Source organism: Urocitellus parryii, chromosome 15 (genome assembly GCF_045843805.1).
Source record: "Urocitellus parryii isolate mUroPar1 chromosome 15, mUroPar1.hap1, whole genome shotgun sequence".
In the NCBI taxonomy this organism is placed as follows: domain Eukaryota; kingdom Metazoa; phylum Chordata; class Mammalia; order Rodentia; family Sciuridae; genus Urocitellus; species Urocitellus parryii.
The window spans coordinates 9,965,728-9,987,828 of NC_135545.1; the positions used below are offsets into that span (position 1 = coordinate 9,965,728).

The 22,101-nt window shown below is 58.1% G+C and overlaps 1 protein-coding gene across 1 annotated transcript; it reads left to right on the top strand.

The window, feature by feature from the left end:
- The first annotated feature begins 26 nt into the window (after positions 1–26).
- Positions 27–20,631, top strand: Exoc3l2 (exocyst complex component 3 like 2). Its single transcript, XM_026403861.2, has 12 exons — positions 27–60; positions 3,994–4,529; positions 7,197–7,827; positions 9,480–9,591; positions 10,497–10,598; positions 10,675–10,775; positions 10,972–11,082; positions 13,658–13,793; positions 16,442–16,564; positions 17,035–17,190; positions 17,999–18,120; positions 20,040–20,631. Exons 2-12 carry the CDS (start codon positions 4,010–4,012, stop codon positions 20,329–20,331), a joined length of 2,406 nt encoding a protein of 801 aa, XP_026259646.2. The 5' UTR covers positions 27–60; positions 3,994–4,009; the 3' UTR covers positions 20,332–20,631.
- Positions 20,632–22,101: the final 1,470 nt, after the last annotated feature.

A 22,101-nucleotide genomic window follows, 5' to 3' on the forward strand; every position in this document is an offset into this window, starting at 1 on the left:
CCCAAGTAGCCTGGGGACAGGACAGCAGTGGGGACACAGGGACAGGCACCGAGGACAGAGGTGAGTGTGCAGCGGGGAGGGGGACACACCCTGGGGTCCCTTCAAAGAAGCACAGCCCAGAGGTGACCTGGACTGGTGGCCCCTGCAACCTGCACCTTGAACCAAGAAGGGGCTGGGGGCCGAGAGTGGCCGGCGCTGGTAGGTGCCAGTGGGAGGGCAGAGGAGACGGGCAGGGGGAAGCTCGCCCGAGGACTTGGGGGCTCCGGGGGCCTTGGAGAGCCCCGACCACTGCTGGAGGCGAGAGGAGCCCCTGGGTCGGATGTGCTCTGAATGCAGATGGGAAGACTGAGGCCGGGAAGTCACAGCGTCTCCAGGACGGGACACAGGATCGGCCGGTATTGGAGACGCCGAAGATGAGATTGTGTTTGGGGCGAGGATCAGACTGGGGTGGTATCATGGGCTTCGGGTTTGGGGACATGTGACCTGTGAGGACAGCGCTCCAATGTAGATGCTGGGGACTAGGTAGTGATGGAATCTGCAAACAGAGGTGAGGGTGGCTGTGGGGGATTGGGGGCAGCGAGGAAGAGGAGGAGGGGCCCAAAGAGGGAAGCTCTGGTGGCCGAGACATCCTGCGGGGGAGCCAGCCGGGAGGCAGGGGGCTTGCTTGCGGGATGCCTGGGAAGTGAGTCAGGGGCTCCGGCACTGGAGGCGACAGGGCACTGGAGAGGGCAGGATGTCGGGAGTCAGCTGGCAGAGACGGGTGCTGGAGCCAGGAAGGGGACAGTCAGGACCCATTGGGGGCAAGCCTTGGTGCCGTGTTTGGGGAGTGCTGGAAATAATTTGGGGGGGGGGTACTGGATTCAGTCTGGGGGGATATAGGAGCTGGCCGGGGAGTGTCAAAGCTAGTCTGGGCCAGGCGTGATAGCCCACGCCTAAAATCCCAGCAGCTCAGGAGGCTGAGGCAGGAGGATCACGAGTTTAAAGCCAGCCTCAGCAAAAGCGAGGCACTAAGCAACTCAGTGAGACTCTGTCCCTAAATAAATACAAAATAGGGCTGGGATGTGGCTCAGTGGTGGAGCGCCCCTGAGTTCAATCCTTGGTACCAACAAAAGAGCTAGTGTGGCCAACACTGACATGGGGGTGAGGGGTGGAGACAGTTTGCAGGGATGTGGGAGGCAGTTTGGGGGGATGATGGACGAGGCATGCGGAAGCCAGTGTGGAAGAGGAGGGCAATCAGCACCTGGGAACACTGCTGTACTTCGGGGGGGTTGAGTGCACACAGACACGGGGGCTCCCAGCAAGGGGTTGCCATGACAACTGCCCACCCTGGGGGCAGGGGACTATGGAGACTAAAGGTGTTTCTAGAAACAGAGAGGTTAAGAAGCACAAGTGAAGTCCAGAGACTGAAATGGGGGAAGGAGGGGTCACCACAGATAGAGGTACCCTGTGGCCAGCCCAGCCCGTCAGGACCCCAGCACCTGGCCGCTCATCCATCTGTGCACGCTGCACTGTGCTGACCTGTCCCTCAGGTGCACAGAACCATGTGACCATTGAAAACAACCCGTGGGCCGCATGTGGTGGCGCCCGCCTGTACTACCAGCAGCTTGGGAGGCTGAGATGGGAGGATCTCAAGTTCAAAGCCAGCCTCAACAACTTATCGAGGCCGTAAGCAACTTAATTAGGCCCTGATGAAAAACAAAATAAAAAAATAATGAAACGCGCCCAGTGTATGGTAAAAGCCCCTGGGTTCAATCCCATACAAAACAAAACAAAAACTACAGGTCAGCAATATGAGAACCGGTGAATGCCTGATGCTTTATTTAACTGCGTCTCGTCATAGTGACACAATGGAATATCATACAGCTCTTAAAATAAATGGTGGATGTGAGTAAATCTCACAAATTTGTAGTTTGAACAAAAGAAAAAAAAAACCAGCTGGGCAGGGTGCCCATGACTGGAGTCACAGCTACTTGGGAGGCTTAGACAGAGGACTACTGACCCCAGGACTTTGAGGCCAGTCCAGTCAAGTGAGACCCCATCTCAACAAAACAAAACAGCAGCAACAAAACTCCATTAAGTTGCAAGACACAAGTGTGTAATTTAAAGTGGCTGAAACTATGTGAGGCAAGACATTATTTCTGAATGCATGGGGCAGGAGATCCAAGTCTACCTGATGGAGGGACAGCACCTTTCCATTTCCTTGGGAGAAGGAGATGGAGGGGGACCCAGGAGAGGACCAGGGAGTAGCTGTTACTTGTCCCCCCGCCCATACACACACACTCACTGCATCAATCTGGTACCCACGATTGAACCCAGGGGCGCTAAACCGCTGAGCCACATCCTCAGCCCTTTTTATTTTTTATTTAGAGACAGGGTCTCGCTGAGTTGCTTAGGGCCTCACTAAGTTGCTGAGGCTGGCTTTGAACTTGGGATCCTCCTGCCTCAGCCTCCTGAGCCGCTGGGATGACAGGCATGCGCCACCACTAAAAGCCCCTGAAGCAAATAGAACAAAGGGTTGCATTAGATGTAGCTGGGAGCACAGGGGTGTTTATTAAGTTTGTTTTCTACACTTTTCTGAATGGTCAGACTACTTTGTCATTTGAAAACTTTCAGTCATGAATTCAGTTAGTTGGTCATTTCACGAGTGCTGGGAATGGACCCCGGGGCTCACACTTGCTGGGCAAGCGCCTCCTCTGAGCTGCAGCCCAGCCCTATTTCATCATTTTAAAGAGTGCTCTTCCGAGTCTCCCTGAACCCTGTGGCCTGCTCCCTACTGACCTCTTCCAGAAGGACCCGCCACCCGAGGAAGGGACAGTCTGCCTCCTCCTTCCTCTGCTTCCTGCTAGCACCCATTCCCCGAGCGCCCGCCCAGCGCTTGGCACTGGGACCGCAGCAGTGACTGAGACAGCCACAGCCCTGCCCTCCCGGGGCTCCAGTCCAGTGGGGAAACAGATCTGTCCCCAGACGGTGATGACTGGGGGGGCAGGGCTGGCATGAGGGAGCCAGGGGTTCTGGGAGCCCTGAGGGGTTCTGACCCAGCCTCGGGATGGGGGAAGGTGTCCTGGAGGAGTGGGGCAGGGAAACCGAGTCCTGAAGCTTGAGGCCCGGCTTCTGTGTAGACGAGCTGCAGGGCTGACACCCAGGGAGTCCCAAGTCGGGGGGGGGGGGACAGCAATGGGGACAACACCGGCTGTGGGGACGGGCCTGAGCTTTGTCTCCAGGCACGGGGGAGCCATGGAAGGGTCAGGAGCCGGGGAGGGGTCTAGGAGATGTCAGAACTAGAGGCCGGAGTCCAGGGAGGATCTGGGGCAGAGCTGTGGGCAGGGCTCGGCTGGGCAGGGGCCACGGAAGGGAGAGGGACAGACCTGAGACACCAGTGACTGGAGAGAGAGACTTGGAGATGGAGCCGGCAGGATTCAGGAAGCTGTGAGCCCTGCAGGGACAGGGACCAGGTCTGCCTTAGTGACCACTGTGTCCCTAACACCTGCACAGGAGGGGTCCATAGATCTAGTGAGGGGTTTTGTTGTTTAATTTTGTTCAAATACACAAAACCAAACCCACCAATGTAAAGTGTGCAATTCGGTGGCGTTTAGCACACTGGCCACTTCTGTAGTTCCGGCCACGTTCATGTCCCACAGGAAACCCTATACCCCTTGGAGGGCACTCCCAGCCCCTCTCCCCAGCCCCTTCCAACCACCAATCTCCTTTTGTCCCTGAGGATCTGGATTTTCCTAGGAAGTGTTTGCTGGAGGGACGAGGGAGGCAGAGGGGACAGGGCCCCAGGTGAACAGGGGAGGTGGCAAAGGGGCCCAGGCAGGTGCCCGGATGTGCAGCCTGGAGAGACTGCCCCCTGCAGGATCATGGAATCGTACGTGCCACCCCCCCAGTGAGGTTCAGGGGGTACTAAGAGCTCAGATCAGGCCTCCCACAACGTGCTTGGCACATCCACGTGCCAAAGTGGTCATCACTCTCCCTGGTCATTCTTTTCCCCAGGTGCCCGCCTGTCAAAATGCCCATCCTGAAGAGCCTAGGGGTGGCAGACCCTAAGGTGCCCCGGGCAGGGACTCTGCCCCTGAGGTCCTCTCGGAACCCCTTCGAGGACATTCCAGGGCTGGAAGAAGAATCTGGGGAGCTGGGGACTCTGCCCAATGGAACGTCTTGTCACCGCCGCGCCACCCTGGAGAAGCTGGCAGGCTTGTCCCCTTTCCGGCTGGGCTGGGCCCCAGGCCGACGGGTAGGCAGTCCCGGGGATGGGCCACCGCGCTCCTTCCTGGGCCGCGTGCTGCCCCCAGGGCTCCGAAGGAGCTCAGCAGACTTTGGCCTCCTGGCCCGGCTGCAGGGGACACGCGCCCACAGTGACGAGGAGGGGCCTGGGGAGGCTGCCCGGAGACTGGCCTTCCTGCGCCTGGGGCGTGGGCCCAAGCCTCGGCGGGCATCCCTGGCTGAGAGGGTGGTCCCAGCCGGGGAAGCTGCTCCTGAGCCCCCACCCAAGGTCCCAGAGCCCCCAAAGATGAAGGAGCCATTGTCAGGTGAGTGGGGAGGTCCTGACCCTCCATCTCCCCCTCATCCCCCACCAAGTGAAACCCGACCCCCATCCCCACTATTCTTTTTTTTTTTTTTACTAACTTTTTAGTTATACACCAGCTCAATATCTTTATGTTTTCATTTATTTTTATGTGGTGCTGAGGCTCGAACCCAGTGCCTCCAGTATGCAAGGCAAGCGCTGTGCCGCTGAGCCACACCCCAACACAACTGGGGTCCCATCCTCTCCCCACCTGCTATTCCACCGGGTTCCCTCTCCAGCCTCACTCAACCTTCCGTCATTTCCAGCATCTGCTTTCAACCCCGTGGCCCTCCCTGACCCCAGGCCCGTCTCATTCCCATCCCACTCTGAACCCAATCCTAACTCCATCCCCAATCTACACCTTGAAGTTCAATTAGGTAACTCATGTCCCCATGTGACCTTCAACCTCTTTACCCTGCCTAACCTCCACCATCACCCTTAACTAGATCCACCCAAATCTAAGCACCAGCAGGAGGGTTTTCCCAGGTACCACAACTGGGTGGCTTCAAACAACAAAAAATACTGCCTGGAGCCTCCTGCCGGCAAGCTCTGGCCTTCCCGGGGGTGGGGGATCAGGCGGCAAGCTCTGGCCTTCCCGGGGGTGGGGGATCAGGCGGATCTTTCACTTTGCTGCCTTTCCCCCTCCCCTCTTCTCGGTGTCTTTGTGTCTAAATTCCCCCTTTTATAAAGACATACTGGATTAAGGGCTATGACCCTATAACCTCTGGAAAGACCCGATTTCCAGTGAAGGTCACATTTTGAGTGCTGGGTTCCAGACTTGATATCTTTTGAGGGAGGGGGAGGGCTGGCACACTTAATCCCTATCGCCAGCCCATCTCATCCTGTGCCCGGTCAACCCATCCCTAGGCCAGGCCTCACGGTCCCCCTGGGTGCTTTTCTGTACCCACTGGGCACTCACTGCAGCCCCCTTGTGTGGGTCTCTATTTTGTATCAGAGCCTGTGCCCCTTCTTCAAACAGCGTCTTTAAAGTCATCTCTTTGCCCAACACCTTGACAGCCCTGAGTGGGTCCACCTCATTCCACTCCCAGGCCTCCACTCCCTTCCACCCCAATCCCATCCCCATGTTTGGTTTCACTCCTTCCCCCACCGGTCTCACTCCTGACCCTAGCCCCAGGCCCAGCTCAGCACCCACCCTCCACTCCCTCCTGCCCCTCCTCACTCAGTCCTGTACCACCCAGTCCTTCCCCAGCCCCCAATTTCAACCCCAACCCCAATCTCAACCTCCTTAGTACCCTCTGCACCCACCCCACTCCCAAACCCAAACCCCACCCTCACCCTCCACCTTCAACTCCATCCACATTCCGGGCCCCAATCTCAACTCGGGTCCCAGCAACATCTTCGGACTCAGGGCCCTCTGAGCTCACCTGCACCTCCCTCCAGCCCACCCAGATCCCAGCCCACCCCATGCCACTCTGGATTCCTTTCCTGTTCCCCTCTGCAGATTCCTAACCTGGTCCCAATGCCGGGCTTGCTCATCCCAACCCCATCCTCTCCCATCCTCCTCTGGTCCCATCTCGGACACTCCATCCTTCTAGTCAGCACTGTCCCCAGCCCCACCTTGATTGAGCCCCTACCCTGTTCCCAGCCCTCCCCCCAGGCCCATGATGCTGTTGTGCTGGGGACCTCCCAGAGCCCCTTCTGTCCTCTGATGCCCTCCACATCCTGGCCAGAGGCTATTTCGGCCCCTGCTCCCTGGGGACTGGGAGGGCACTGCAGGGAGGTGAGGAGGGGGTGACTGGAGCCCCTGCCTTCTGGAAACGGATGGGCAGAAATAGCGCTGGCCAGGAAATAGTTTCTCTGCCAGGGAGGAAGTGGAGGGGGAGGTGCAGGGTAACTCCTGGCGTGGACCCTCCCTCTGCCTTGGCCAGAGCCTCCCAACCCCATGACTCCCTTTCCCGGGGCGCGTGTAACATTTCCAAAGTGCCAGCTTACCCCGACAGCCATGCCAACCCCCCAAGACCCCATCTACCGTCCCCTCATCTTTCTCCCTCTCCCTGCTCTGCCCCGCCTCCTGGTGGTCTCCATCTGGCACCCTTCACCTGGCTTGTGTCTTGGCTCAGCCCTCCACCTTCCGGGACCCTCCTCTATTTCCCCCCCTTCCCAGTTCTCATCCCTCCCTCCAACCCTGAGGCACATTTCCCTCTGCCTAAAGCCCTTCTGGATCCCCTGACCCCTGGACCCTTCCCTTCTTCCCCGCCCCTCCCCCTCGCACCCCTCCCCGGGCCTCCCCCTCCTCCTCTCCACCCTCTTCCTCATCTGACACCTTGTAGTCTTGTGGCCCCCACATCCCGTGGTCAGGTTCCTCTCCCACCTTCAAAGCTCCTGCCCCCTACCTCCTTGGTGCCCTGGCCCTCTCTCTTGTCACCTCACCTCCCGGCCCTCCACCCCTGCCCTCCCCCACCCCGGACCCCCATCTTCCCTCCACCCTCTCTTGACTTCCTCCTCCAGCCTGGTCCCCACTTTCTCCCACCCGCACTCCACTTCCCTTCCCCTCCTCCCCCACCTTGCCCCTCGCCTGCCCCTTCGCGGAACCCATCCCTGCGTCCTCTCCTAGCCACCCGTCCCCGGGCCGGGCCTCGGGCGGGCGCCCTGACCTCCCTCTTCCCCACAGTGCTGGAGATCCTGAGCTTGATCCAGCAGCGCGAGCTGGCGCGGGCCGACGAGCACATCTTGGAGCTGGAGGCGGAGGAGCTGGCGTCGTCGGGGGGCGCGCCAGGGCCGCCGGTGGCTGAGGGCGCGAGCGGGGGCCGCCGAGCGCGGGACGTGGCGCTGCTGTACGAGGCCCTGCAGCGCGAGCTGTGGGCGCTGGTGCGCGAGACGCTGGCGGGACCCGGGCCCGGCGCGGGCGCAGGGGCGGGCGCAGTGGCGCAGCTGGGCCAGGTGCTGGTGCAGGAGGAGGCGGCCGATGGGCGCCGGGGGCCCGGGGCGGCCCGCAAGCTGCGCGCCCGCTGGGCGGAGGCCGTGGCCCGAGCCGCGCGAGAGCGCCTGGAGGCGGCAGCGCCCGGGGCGCCCGGGGGCCTGGCCGGGCAGCTGGAGGCTCTGCGGGCGCGGCTGCTGGAGGACATGGCCGTGGTGCGCGGCCGCCTGGCACCCGCCTACCCCGCCGGCCTGGGCGCTTTTGGCGTCTACCTGCGCGGCTATCACGGCGCACTGGCAGAGTGGCTGGGGGCCTCCGCCCGCCGGAGGCTGCCGCTGGCGGACCGCTACGCCCTGCTGCACTGGCACAATCAGGTGTACCCCAGGTGAGCGGGACCGCCGCTGTAAGATTGCACAGAGCCCCAGCCCCACCCTGGCCTCCTCAGATCCTAGGGACCTTGAAACGCCAGCCCTTCAGTCCTAGAACCAGACACCATAGCACCATTGACTATTCAGGCCTCAGCACAATCCTAGAATCTCAGCGCTGTCACCTCTCACCTTAGTCCCAGCCCCTGGACAATATGGACACTTACACTCTTAGGGATCTTAGCACCATTGATCCTTCCAGACCCAGACCCATCATGGACACGCTTCTAGAACCTTAGTAACATTGACAATCCTGTCCTTAGGCTTTGGCACCCACCACACTTCCTGACCCAGAACCCATTCACACCAAAGGTTGTTTCAGTTCTAAAATCGTGGGCTGGGGAAATAACTGCGTTGGTAGAGTGCTTGCCTTGCATGCCCAAGGCCCTGGGTTCAATCCCCAGCACCACACACACACACACACACACACACACACACACACACATCTCACAACCTTGACATAGCAGTCCTGATAGCTGAGCACGGTGGACTCTTCCAGTCCAGAAAAGTAGCAGGGATGACACCTACACAGCTAGAATCCTAGCTGTTCAGACTTCCCGCCCTAGAATTTTAGCACCCTGGACTGTTCCAGGGCTAGAACCTTGGCAGAACTGACCTTCAACTTGACTATTTTTGGCCCTTAGAATTCTAGCTGCTCTCTCTCTTTCCATCTTAGGGCTGTTAACTCGCCCTATCTTTGAACTGTGGAATTCATGGCTCTTTCTTAGCACCTTGTGAGCCTTCAAATCCCACACCTTAGCCTCACCCGCTCTTGGTGCTGAGACCTGGACATGACTGACCCTCCCAGGCCTAGAATCTTATAGCCACTGACCTTTGCATCCTAATCTTACCCTTCTTGTGGTGGGGGAATGGAATTTGGTGATGAGTTACATTTGGTCACATATCCTCTCCCGGAGAGGGGAGTTTGCCACCCCAAATTGTACCTCGGTGAGTGAGGGGTTTGGGAAGTTGTCATCAGAAGAATGAGAGGGCAGTGGTACCAGCACTGACCCTGTCGTCCCCATTTCTCCTCCCCGTCAAGGATGCTCCCAGACCATCTGGAGAGGTGGAGGCAGGGTGGGGGTCTGGAAAGCTTCCAGGAGCAGTGAGACATGGTTCATGCCCCGCCCCTGTGGGGAGATGGCTTTTCTGTTCATGCAGATGCAATGAGCAGAAGTCAGGTGCGGGTAGGCTGGAGTAGGGGTGACCTGACTGTGGTGATATTGCTCAGCCCAGGCATGCAGGGAAGTAGGAGGAGGACTACGGGGGCTGGACTGGGGAGCCCCTGAGGCCAGGAGAGAAGCAGGACCTAGAAGCAGAGGCAGAAAGGAGCCTCTGTCTGACTAAGTAGATTGTGGGAGAGGCCTTGCGTGTCAGATCAGCAAGCCTAGACTTGACCCCTGTAAGTCTTGCCCGGACACCATCCATCAGGGAGCTGACTCAGAGATCTGGAGCCAGGGCAAGGACTTCCGCTGAGGGATGAGCAAAGCTGGCCCTGAAAGAGGAAGGGAGTGGCCCAGGGTCCCAAACACGGTGGGAGGTCATCAGGTGGGCCCCTTTGCCCAGCCCCTCCTCTCACAGATCTCCCTGTCTCTTATCTCCCACTTTCCAGGGAGGTCCTAGGGCTGGTGGACATGGTCGCCCTGGAGAATGGGGAGCTGGGCCCCCTTCTCTCCCCTGGGACTCTTCGTGGTTTGGAGGATGAATGTGTCACAGATGTCAAGGTACCTGGGACTTGGCATTGGTGATTTGGGGCTGGAGTTGCTCTGTAGAGAGGAAGGGGTCACAGTGGGCTTGGGGGGGTCTCCCCTCCTCCATTCACTATTTCCATCTCCCTTTCTCTTTGTGAACTTTTGACTTCTGTCAAAGGCCATAGACATGCCAGCCAGCCCACCCTGGTCATTTCCGTTCCATGTTCTGTGCCAAGCACCAGAGCCCTGAAGAAGAGACTGTCTATACAGGTTCCATAACCTTGGACCCTTCAAATCTTAGATCAGGAGAAAGCTGTCACAGAACATCAGCTCAGGAATGCAAACATGTTGTGCAATACCAAAACATCTTTTTATCATGGCTGCGCTGATAGTGAATGCAGTAAATAACAGAACGGCCCCAGCCAACCGGCCTGGCCTGGCCACAGTGGGATTTATTGGCTGATGCTAATCTTGCCCCAGCCACAGAAATCTGATCCTTGTAACCCCAGAGTCTAGAGTCCAGAAATCACATGGCTAGCTTATTGAATTGAAGACAATCCACTGGACCAGAGAACGAGAGATGCTGCGTAAGCCTTTGGAGTTCTTGAATCTCAAGAGTCTGAGTCTTGAACTAATTAAAACTCTGGGAGCAGAGTTTTAGCTCCCTCACGCAGTGAAAATATAGACCCCTATGAGATGGAGGAAGCTTAACCCACAGACTCAGTATAAAAGCTCCAAACCACAGACTTAGGAACGGAAAGGGTTAAATAGATTTTCTGGTTCAGTCCCTCTCCCCAGCATCACCTTCAGCTTAGGGTCTGTAGGTAAAATCCAGAACCCTCTGGGGCTCCAGAGGTAGGGGATCCTGGTGGATGAGAGAGAAAGACCCACCGGCGTCCCCTGCCTCCCGCCTGCCTCCCGTGTTCCTCCTCCTCCAGGCTCAGACGCGGGCAGCCCTTCTTCGGGTGCTGCAGGAAGATGAGGAGCACTGGACAGACTCGGCGGACTGGTCCAGCAGCCTGGCCCAGGACGTGTGCGAGGTAGGAGGCGGGAGGAGAAGGGGCGCCCTTCAGCTGTGCCTGCCCCCACCTCACCTCTCTCCTGTGGCCCACGCAGCTCCTGGAAGAGCACACAGAGCGAGCGCCCCGCATCAGCCAGGAATTTGGGGAGCGGATGGCACACTGCTGCCTGGGGGGGCTGGCAGAGTTCCTGCAGAGGTAGGGGGTCTGCAGACCGAGGGGCGGGGCTGGAGGCGGGGGGCGGGGCTGGGGCTGGGTACGGGGGACCTGGGATCTTATAGAGGAGGAGTAAGGATGGGCAGAGGGGCCCGGGAGGGATCAGGGTCGCAGACTGAAAGGCTGAGTGCTCGGCCAGGGGCCCTATCATGCCAACGGCCCCTTCTTCTCCCCCCAGCTTCCAACAGCGCGTGGAGAGATTCCATGAGCACCCAGGAATCCGGGAGCTGCCCTCTGACACCTACATCAGCAGGACCATCTCCCTGGTCAACTGTGGGCCCCCACTGAGGTGAGCGCACTTGCATCGTCGGGCTGTGGAGGCGCCTGTTCTGGGTGACAGCTGATTTGGAGTGTCCAGGTCCTGGGTGGGAATCTCAAGGCTGACCCAGGGGGCCATGCACATGGGACCTGAGAACATACAATATGGGAGTTCTAGAAAAAAAGTAACACATAGAATCACAAATTAGAATTATAGAGTAATCAGAATACTGAAGTATTAGGATAATAGATAACCTGGAAGCCAGACTCAAAGGCTCCAGAATTGCGTGCATTTCTATATTTCTTTTTATTTTGCTTTTTTAAAAATTAACTTCCTTCCAGCCCCTTCCCTGGTACTGGGGATGGAACCCAGGGCCTCACATATGCTCAGCAGTCACTCTACCACTGAGCCACATCCCAGCCCTTTTTATTCTTTATTTTGAGACAGTCTTGCCAAGTTGCTGAGGCTGGCCTGAGACTTTCAATCCTCCTGCCTCAGCCTCTCAAATTGCTGGGATTACAGGTGTGTGCCACCATGCCTGACTATTAACTTGTTTTAAATTGAATTTGATTAAATTGATTTATTTATTGGTGCTAGGGATTGAACCCAGGGCCCCGTACCTGTTAGGCACATCTCTACCACTGAGCTGCGTACCTCCAGCTCTTCAATGGCACTTTTAAAAAATGGTGACACATGGGGCTGAGGTTGTGGCTCAGTGGTAGAGCACTTGCCTGTGATGTGTGAGGCACTGGGTTTGATTCTGAGCACCACATATAAATAAATAAGTGAAATAATGGTGCATGAACATCTAAAACAAATGGTAACACATTCACATGAAAATATATGAAATAATAAGTCTTCCCGCCTCCCCTCCTCCCCATTTGGGGACAACTAGTATGTGTGTGTGTGTGTGTGTGTGTGTGTGTGTGTGTGTGTGTGTGTTTTGCGGGGGCATTTCAAATATTTACCAGTAACAGGTATAAATAAGTGTATATATGAATGTGCACACATATTTATACAAATACAAGTGAATCTATTTAACTATATACATATATATTCTCTTCCTCCCCTCCTCCTTCCTTCTGCTCCCGCCCCCCTTCCTGTTTCATGAAGTCTTTTCTCTGTATCCATGGTGGGGATTGGTTTCAGGACATCTCCCTGCCCCCTTCATCCCCTCTGTGGATACCAAATCCATGGACACTCCAGTCCCCTATATAAAATGTGTAGTGTTGGCCAGGTGCAGGGGCACACACCTGTAACCCCAGCAGCTTGGGAGGCTGAGGCAGGAGGATCACCAGTTCAAAGCCAGCCTCAGCAACTGAGCAAGGCCCTAAGCAACTTAATAAGACCCTGTCTCTAAATTAAAAAAAAAATATTTTTAAAAAGGGCTGGGGATGTGGCTCCTAGGTTGAGCACCCCTAGTTTTTTTTCTTTTTTTTTAAGTGAAGTGTTAGCATAGAACCTCCAAACTTCCTCCTTGATGCCTGACCCTATCTCTGGATGACTTATGATCCCTAATACGATGGTGACTGTGTTTAAATAGCTGCTATGCTGTATTGTTTGGGGAAGGATGAAAGAAAAAATCTACGTGTTTTGCTACGGGTGCATTTTTTTCTCTGAATCTTCTCCATCCACGGTTGGTTAAATCCGTGGTGCGGAGCATGTGGACACGCTGGGCTGACCGCACAGATAGTGGAATACTTCCTAACAGCTTGGGGATCTTCCCACTGATGCTTTAAAGTGTCCCCATGCTCCAGGGCCTGGAGGGGTTCTATGGTAGGGCACTGCCTAGCACCCTGGAGGCCATGGGTTCCATCCCTGTTCTGCAAAAGGAAAAAAGGTCACCGTGTTCCTTTTTGATATGGGAACCACATTCTGTGCTTGCCCACACCGTCACTGGTTTAATCATCCCCAGTGGATGGACATGTGATTCCACAGCTCCAGGGAAGAACCCTGCTTGCTTGTCATCCCCTGTAAGTGCGGGGCCTCTGGGCAGGCATGTTCCCAGAAGGAGATCTGCAGAGAGGGTCCAGGGGACAGTGACAGAAATGAGAGGGAGAATTCAGAATTGCAGACTAAGTTTAGAACCACGGACAGAATGGAGGCCTCTTCACCTCCATCTACAAAGCACCAAGAGAAACAGAGACCCAGAGAGACCTCTTTAATTCCCCCATATTCCCTAGACCCTTGATGTCCCCAGCCTCCTGACACCCTCAGCCCCAGACACCCCTTAGTCTCCTAACATCCCCCGGCCCCCACATAGTCCCCGGCTTCCTGAAATTCCCGAGTCTCTGCCTGGAACGCCCCAGTCTCCTCTAGATATTCCCAGCTTCCCAGACATCCCCCGGGATCTCCCAGGCCTCTGCACCCCCAGCCCAACACCCCAGAGTCCTTGAGCACCCCATTCCCTAGACCCTGCACACCCTGCAGACACCCAGCCCCAGGCTTTCCCTGACATTTCTCAGGCCTTAGACCTTCCCCAGAGCCCCCCACCTGACCTGTCACTCGTGCACCCCATAAAACAGGGCCCACCTTGGGGAGGCTGGGGCCGGGAGTGGGCCGAGGTGCCGGGCCCCTTGACTTTCGGCTTCACTGGTCCCTGCAGGGCTCTGGCCGAGCGCCTGGCCAGGGTGGGCCCCCCTGAAAGCGAGCCTGCCCGGGAGGCCTCCGCCAGCTCCCTGGAGCGCGTGACCAGGCTGTGCCACCGCGTTCTGGCTGACATGCTGTTCCAGGAGCTGCAGGTGAGTGCGCCAGGGGCTGGGGGCTGTGCCAGTGCAGGCAGCCCCCCCTCTGCAGCTCCCTTCAGCCCATGACCCAGGGCTCAGGAAGCAGGCCGAGGTGGGGGTGATGGCCATGCCTGCGCTGTTTGGGGGGCAGAGGGGGGTGCAGGAAGGAAGAGGTGGGAGGATGTGGCGGGGGAAGGACAGACAGCCACCAGCAGGAGGGGGCTGGGGTGGAGCCCTCGACACTGAGGTCCCCCAAATCCATGCCCAGCTCTCCTGGTCCCTGGGGTCCCATTTGTGCATCTCTGGGTCCCTGTGTCCCCCCAAGGGGCTAGGTCCCCAGGTGTGGGAGTGCATGGAGCCAGCACCAGAGCGCGTGGGGAGGTGCATGGAGGTGGCCTTCACTACAGGTACAGCAGACCTCTGCCAGGAGCCTCCCATGCCTCCCAAGTCACTCAGAGCAAAAGCCAAACCCGTCCACGGTCCCAGGGCCCCACACAGTGTCCCAGACCTCGTCACCTTGTACCTCACTCCTCCCTTGCTCCACTCAGGCCCTGCCAGCCTCTTGCTGCCCACAGCAGGCACATCCCTGCCTCTGGGCCTTTGCATCTGTCACTCCCTCTGCCTGGCATGCTCTCCCTCTGATATCCCCGTAGCTCCCTGTCTCACCATTTTTAAATTTTGACCCAAAGGTCACCTTCTCAATGAGACCTTCCCTGATCACTTAAAACAGAAGCTCCACTAAGTGGGGCACACAGACCCGCACCTGGAGTCCCAGCTACTCAGGAAGCTGCGGCAGGAGGCTCCTTTGGGCCTAGGAGTTCTGGATCACATGATGAGAACCTCGTCTCTTTAAAAAACCAGAACCCCTGAGACTCCCCCTCCCCACTCCCTGCTACATTTGTCTCCCAAAGCCCTGGCCCCACCCCACTGAATTCTGTTAAAATCCCCTCACATCTACCAACACTTTAGGCTGTATCTCCCAACCATAAGAAATCCTTTTTAAACAAATATAACCAACAGTGTCATTTTTTGGAGGTACTGGGGATTGGACCCAGGGGTGCTTAACCACTGAGCCCCATCCCCAGCCCTTTTTAATATTTTATTTAGAGACAGGGTCTCACTGAGTTGGTCACGGCCTCGCTAAGTTGCTGAGGCTGGCTTTGAACTCACAATCCTCCTGCCTCAGCCTCCCAAGCCACTGGGAACACAGGTGTGCGCCATGGCGCCCCGCTAACGGTGTCATTTTATACAGACGCCCCGGCCCCAGCAGACTTGGAGCTGATGCAGACAGACGGGGGTCTGCTCCTTAAATTCCCATCTCACTCCTGCTGTGTGGAGCAGGCCTGGGCCACTGGCTCAAGTCCTCCATCTCAATCAATCAGAGGGAGGATGAGACTAAGGGAGACAGGGGAAGGAGGGTGATTGGCGAGACAGAGGGACAGAGACAGAGGGACACTGGGAAGAGACAGAGACTAGGAGAGATGGACTCAAAGCCAGACCATGCACTGGTGTGAGTGTGACAGCCGTGTGACGAGGGAATGGCCCACATGTGAGTGTGCACACCTGGGTATTGTGCGCCTCTGACAGGGGGGCCCCATTTTGGAGGCAGGAAACGGGCCGCTGTCAGGTGGGAGGGGAGGAAGGGGGGCACGGGATGGAGCCTGCTGCAGATGCCTGGACATCAACCCGTGTGTCAGCACCTCACGGCCCCTGTGTCCCCTGAGCCTCCCTGCCTCCATCTCAGGCACAGACCCACTGCCACCATCCCTAGGCCCTTCCAGACACTCCCTCTCTCGCGGCCAGAATCACTAACTGTCGCCTGTGAATTCTGCCACCTGGATCCTCCTTTCTCCCTCCCTCTTCTCCTCTGTGCTCCCCTTCAGCCTCCTCCCTAATTTCTGCCTCTGCCCAGTCTTGCCTCCTCCCGTTAATCTGGGTAGAGCACAAACCTAACCCTCTCCTCTGCCCTGTCCCGAACCTGCCATGGCTCCCTAGTGCTCCCTAGTGTGAAAGCTGGCACGGCCCTGTGTGCTCCAGCCCTGCCATCTAGACCCTTCTCTCCAATCCCCAGCCACGTGCCTGGAAAAAGCCACTGGTGTGGGCCCCAGAGTCGCACAGTTCCCAACACACACTTAGGTCCAAGCTTCCCTAAAGGTCTGCTGTCATTGCCTTAAAGTTCTTGGTGATTTTGAATGAGGGTCCCCAGTTTCCTGTCTCGGGAACCTGGAGAACTGTGCCGATGGTCTGGCCAGCCACAGGGACCTTTACCTGGTGCTCTGACTGGCATGCTGTTCCCTCTGAATGAACAGTTCCCTCTCATGCTCCTAACCATGGCCAGAGTCAGGGCCTGACCTCCTCCTCCAGGCAGCCCTCCTTGACTCACATGCTGGGTCAGCCCACCATGGACTCTAGGCTTCCTAAACCCCTGGTTCCCCTGTTGTGGCCCTGCCAGCTCTGGGTTATTGTCTGGGGACCAGTCTGCCTCCCCTTTGGACTGTGAGCCCCAGGAGGACGGGGTGGGGGCTGTCTCCTCCTGCTGCTGTGTCCCCACACCCCCCACACCCTAGGTTAAGCTCTGAGCAGGGTTTAGAGATCATATTCCTGAGGAAAGAGGGAGGGGGAAGGAGGAGAGCGGTGACTTCCCTGAACTCTGTCCCACCCAGCCATACTTCAACAAGCTGATGCGCCGGAAGTGGCTGAGCAGCCCGGAGGCCCTGGATGGCATCGTGGGCACGCTGGGCGCTCAGGCCCTGGCACTGCGCAGGATGCAGGATGAGCCCTACCAGGTGTGCGGCCTGCGGTGGGGAGAAGGGCGGGTGAGGGGAGCAAGGATCTGGGGGAGACCCCCTCGAGGTGGGGAGTGGCTCCGCGGGGCCAGAGAGGTGGCACCTGCTGGGGCCGGAGGGGAGGCTCCTGGGGATGGGTGTGGGGGTCCGGTGCAGCCCGAGTGGGGATGTTGAAGGTAGAACTTGGGGACTGAGGAGATGCTGGGACGGGGCCCCTAGGCGGGCTGTGGGGACGGATAAGGGGCCTGGGAGGGCATCATCGGGTAGGACAGGGCCGCCGGGTGGGGGTCCGCAGGGCTGCTTGAGGGCTGAGGGCTAGGAATGGGCGCCCGTGGGCACCGGAGGGTTGGGCGCCTGCAGCCGGCGCAGGCGGTGGAGTTGGGGGAAGGGGTCCCGCAGCCTGGGCCCGGCGGGGTGCGGGGCGGCCGGGTGGGGCTCACACCCTCGCACCTGCTTCCCGCCTCCCGCAGGCGCTGGTGGCGGAGCTGCACCGGCGGGCCCTGGTCGAGTACGTGCGGCCGCTGCTCCGCGGGCGCCTGCACTGTCGCTCCGCGCGGACCCGCAGCCGCATGGCCGGGAGGCTCCGGGAGGACGCGGCGCAGCTGCAGAGGCTGTTCAGGCGGTTGGTGAGTGGGGGCCCCGAGCCAGGGCTGCCCTTGGCTCCCCAGAGTCCCTCCCAGGACTCAAAGACCACTCTCGGCGGACCGCGAGGCTTAGCGCGTAGTGACCTTGGCGCGGACCCGGGCTTTCCGGCTGCAGGGACTCTGAGCTGGCCTCAGGTGCAGAATAAAATAACGATCCCCACCCATTGTTGCGGGGTTAGATCGCTTAGTTCCTGTGCGATGCTTAGGGCAGTCCCTTGGCAGCGTTGACACCCCTGAACGTTAACCATGATTATGAGCCCAAACAGAACCGGACAGAAACTCGGAACCCTAACGTCTCCTAATCTAAGAATGTTAAGCCACCAAATCTTGTTTGAACCCATTTGTAGCCATCAGGACTGGAAGGTCCCCAGTCAACTACTGTTCTGGTTTCTAGCCTGGAGTCCTTGGAATTTTTTTTTTTTTTTGGAAACTTTTTTGAGATAATTGTGGAATCACATGCACTTGTTGTAAGAAAGCTCGCACAGAACTCCCTGTACCCTTTATCCAGTTTTCCCCAAATGGCAACATTTTGCAAACTTGGAATAGATTTCGAGTCATGTGGCCCAGCTCCCGATTATCTGCAAAACCGGGTATAGATTACATTATGGATTGTCCTTCAAATATCTGAAGGTTCCAGATAACCCCCGGCCAGCCGGTCTTCTGACCCTTTGTACAGATGGGAAAAACCAAGGCCAGGAGAAGCCAGAGCAGGGGACGCTCCGTCCTGGGAGGGTGGCTCTGGGAGGGGGCACTGAACTGAGATGTGAGCCCTGCACCCCACCACCCCCAGGAGTCCCAGGCCTCGTGGCTGGACGCCGTGGTGCCGCACCTGGCTGAAGTCCTGCAGCTGGAAGACACGCCCAGCATCCAGGTGGAGGTGGGGGTGCTGGTGCGCGACTACCCAGACATCAGGTGAGCGCCCGCCGCCTGCGCTCCCGCCCCGCCGCCTGCCCGTCTCTGGCGGCCTTGGCATCCGTCCCTGCGTTTCCTGCCCCCGGGCGAGGGAGGGAGGCGGCGAGCGTGTCTGACGGCCGTTTCCTGCTGGAACCAAGGCATTATTAATACGATTTCCCTCCTCCTGACGCTGCCGCCGCTGCCGCCACCGCCACCAGGACTCGCAAACAAACAGGCGGTCACAGGAAGCCCAGGCAGGGCAGGGGGGCGCAGGGCCGCTGGGAGGCAGGAAGGGCCGGCCCGGCAGGGGAGCCGCGGGGGACACGGGGACAGGCACGGGCACGCGGGCGCACACGCACTGGGACAGTGGCAGGCGCAGGCGCCATCCAAATCCTGGTGGGCCGTTTCCTTCCTATGTGACCTCTGAGCCTCAGTTTCCTCATCTGCTCCCTGGGGATAATAGTGCCGTTTTCTTAGAATTCTTGGGGGAATTGGTCGGCATCATTACTCCGGGCAGTTTGCGGAGTCTGTATGTCGGTCCTAAATGCGCATCCTGCACGCCCACTGTGCAAGAGGTCCAGTTACAGTTAGTCACTCATCTGCTACACGCAGAAATTTCAGTTTCCCAAATATCCCACTTAGCAAGTGGAAAGGGGACCTGAATCTGGCAGCACATGGGCTCACAGTGCTCTGGCCCCCAGACCTTCTCCACTCAGAGGGACAAGCCCCACAGAAACCAGGGTGAGGCATAAGCAGGATTGGGTTCCAGGTTGAGGATGAGGAGTCTGGAACTGATCCCTAGTGGGGGCAGGGGCGGGAGTCACATCCTTAGGAAGGCCTGGAGCCCTAAGGGTTCCAGCATTCCTCCAGGTTTGGAGTTTCTGAACTTGAATTGTGGGTAGTGGATCCCAACTTGAATCTGAAGCTAAATCTGAGAGTTCACAGGCTGGGCTGAGAGGACTAGTTTCAAAGCCATGTTCTGGAGCTTGGCTGGGGCTGAAGGTTCTTGAGCCACGTTTGGGATTTGTGTTTGGGAGCTGCAAGGATTACAAACTCAGGATGTGGGAAGATGAAGACACGGAGGTGGGTCAGAGGTGGCTGTGGAAACCTCAGAGATTTGCACCAAGTGAAAGTTCTGGAAATGAGTGTTGGGCTCAGCGTCTTGAATTGAAATATGTGATGGCTCTGGAGATTCACTTGGGGCCGTGTTTCGGAGTTGAGGGGGGAATGGAGGGGAAGGAGGATTTAGGGAAGAATGTTACAGAATAGAGTTGATTTTGAGGCTTCTGATGGGGGTGAGAGTCCCCCAGGTGAGTTCTAGTCCTGGGGTGGAATTTTGGTGGAGCATGGGTGTGGGGGCCGGAGACAAGGTCCTGAGTATTCTAGGTTCAAATTTGGGAATGAAAGTTCTAGAATGAGATCCAAATAGAGAGCCGCTGAGTTGAGTTTGGAATGAAGGTTTCAGTCCTGGCCTCAGGGAAAGGTGAGAGCTAGGAGTGGAGTGTGGGTGCACGGTTCTGGGTGGACACAGGAGATGATCGTGGAGCCAATTGGTCGGACCCTGAAGGAGAAGCTCAGGGTTTGTTGTGGGATCCAGTAGTTACAAGGATACCAGGATGGAAATTTAGGAGAGCTGAGCTAAATTGGGGCTGAAGGTTAATTTTAACCAGCAGCTGAGACTTGGGGTGAACAGGAAGACCCCTGTGCTGCATTTGGAGAGGAATGTTCTGAAATTGACTGTGCTGTCCATCTGGGCTCACAGGGGAGGATTCCGCAATGGTTGGCCGGAGAAAGACTAGGGGAGGAGACGATTCGGACAACAGGGCCAGGGGGCTCCAGATTCTGTGTTGGGAGGGACTCAGGTGGGGTCTGCAGGTGGACTGGATGGGCGTCCAGAGCCAGGACCCCTGCGACCCTGTGCGTTCCTCTACCCGCAGGCGGAAGCACGTGGCGGCCCTCCTCGACGTGCGCGGACTGCACAACACTGCGACGCGCCAGGAGATCCTGGCCGTGGCCCGGGACCTGGAACTCTGTGAGGGGGGAGCCCTGTCGCCCCCTCGGGATCGGGCCTTCTTCTCGGACATCCCCGTGCCCCGCCCTTCTTTCTGCCTCAGCCTCCCCCTCTCCGTGGGCCGCCTCCCCCTGTCCCGGTTGGCCAGGCCCAGCCTGGCCTGTCTGCCCCTGCGGCCTCGGCCTCTGTCCCTGTCCAGGCCCCGGGCCCAGCGCTGAGGCTCTCCCAGCCCTCGGCCTTAGTGCCCCCCACTTTGCTGCTGAGACGCCATGCCCCTGTGCCACTGCCCGAGACTCGCTGCCCGGCCCACAGAGCCCTGGGGTGGGAAGAGCCTGTGAGGTCCCCTCCGCCAGCCCCAAACTCTCCCACCGACGGGAAGCAGAGGCCAGAGGGAGCAAAGGCCCTCCCAAGGCCAAGGAGCGCGTTGCCAGGGCTCCCTTCCCCCACAGCCCTGTGTAAGGGTGGTGTTCTGGAAGGTTCTACAAAAATATCCCAGCCCCCCCTTCCCCTCACCTCAAGGTCTGGCCCCCATCCAACGTATTAAGGAATGTTCGATACTTAGAATAAAGAGGTTTCTATTTAACACTAGGAAGGGCTGAGTCCTGAGTGTGGCGGAGGAAGGATGGGGGCAGGGCCCAGGGCCAAGGCTTCTCACCCGTCCAAGGCCAGGCTGGGGTCCAGCTGTCACGAAGGGCAGTGGAGGCTGCGGGAGGCCACCGCAGCTGCCGGCCACCCGTTGACTCCAAGTCCCTGGGCTGTGTGGCTCTGAGGCCGGCCCTGGGCCACTCTGAGCAGGGACCATCATCCTGTCCACTCTGGTCCTGGTGGGTGCACCTTGGCATGGCCTCCCCGCCCATCCATCCTTGGCCGGGAAGCCGCGTCAAGAGAGGAAGGAGGTGGGGGGTGGGGCCGGCGGCATCCAGGGCGCCCTCCTGGGTTGATGCAGGAAAATCTCAGGGTGGGAAAACTTCCAGCCTCTTACCCCCAGCCCCACCGGATCCTGGCCTCCACGGAGGCCTGGAGGTCACCTCCCTGCTGACCCCTGCCTCTCTGGCCCGAGATGGACAGCACATGATGGATGCTTCCGGGCCTGTGTTGTTTTAATTTTTTTTTTCCCTGAGAAGTCAGAAAGAGGAGACGGCCAGGGGTCAGCCCGGGGCTGGGGCTGGAACCTCACGCACGTTTGAACTCTGGGAGCTGAGGCTGAGGCTCTTGGAGCCTCCTGGCTGGATAGCTGTGGGCAGGAAGCTGCCCCTCTCTGGGCCCTGGTTCCTGTCCCTCCCTGGGAAATCATTTAACCTCTCTTGGCCCAGGCTGAGGTAAGAGTCCGGAAGATCGACCCCCCTCACTTCATCCCCGAAAGTGACACTTTTGAGGGGGTGTACTGACAACAGAATCCTGGGCTTCCCGAATGTTGGGCAAGGGCTCTACCACTGAGCGACATCACCAGTCCTTTCTAAAATTTTGTTGGGAGTCTCACTGAGTTGCCCAGGCTGGCCTTGAACTTGAGATCCTCCTGCCTCAGCCTCCTGAGGAACTGGGATCAGAGGTGATCACTGTGTCTGATAAGGTTTCTTTTCTTCTTATTGCCAATTATATTCCACAGAACCCGTGTTCCCTGTTTTATTTGTGTCAATGGGTAGACATTTAGGTTGTCTCTGCTTTGGGGCTCTGATGAATTTGGTCCTCTGTGTTTTCTAGGTTGCAAACATTTTTTTGCTCTTGCCCCCAGTTTTTACCTCTGTGAAGGGGAGGCGGTAGAGAGCCTAGCAGCTGCATTCACCGCTCTGGCGGGTTCCCTCGGTGCCCTTCTTCACATGCTTGCGGACTTGGAGGCGGGAAGAAGTGCATCCAATCCCCCCATCAAGAGCCAGGACCCCGCCTTTATCCCCCAGGCCCCTAGAGCAGCCACCCCCCACAAGCCCGGGGGGCTCAAGGGGAGGGCGTGAGCGCATGGCACTTGGCACCGGCCTTGACCCATGGAAAGC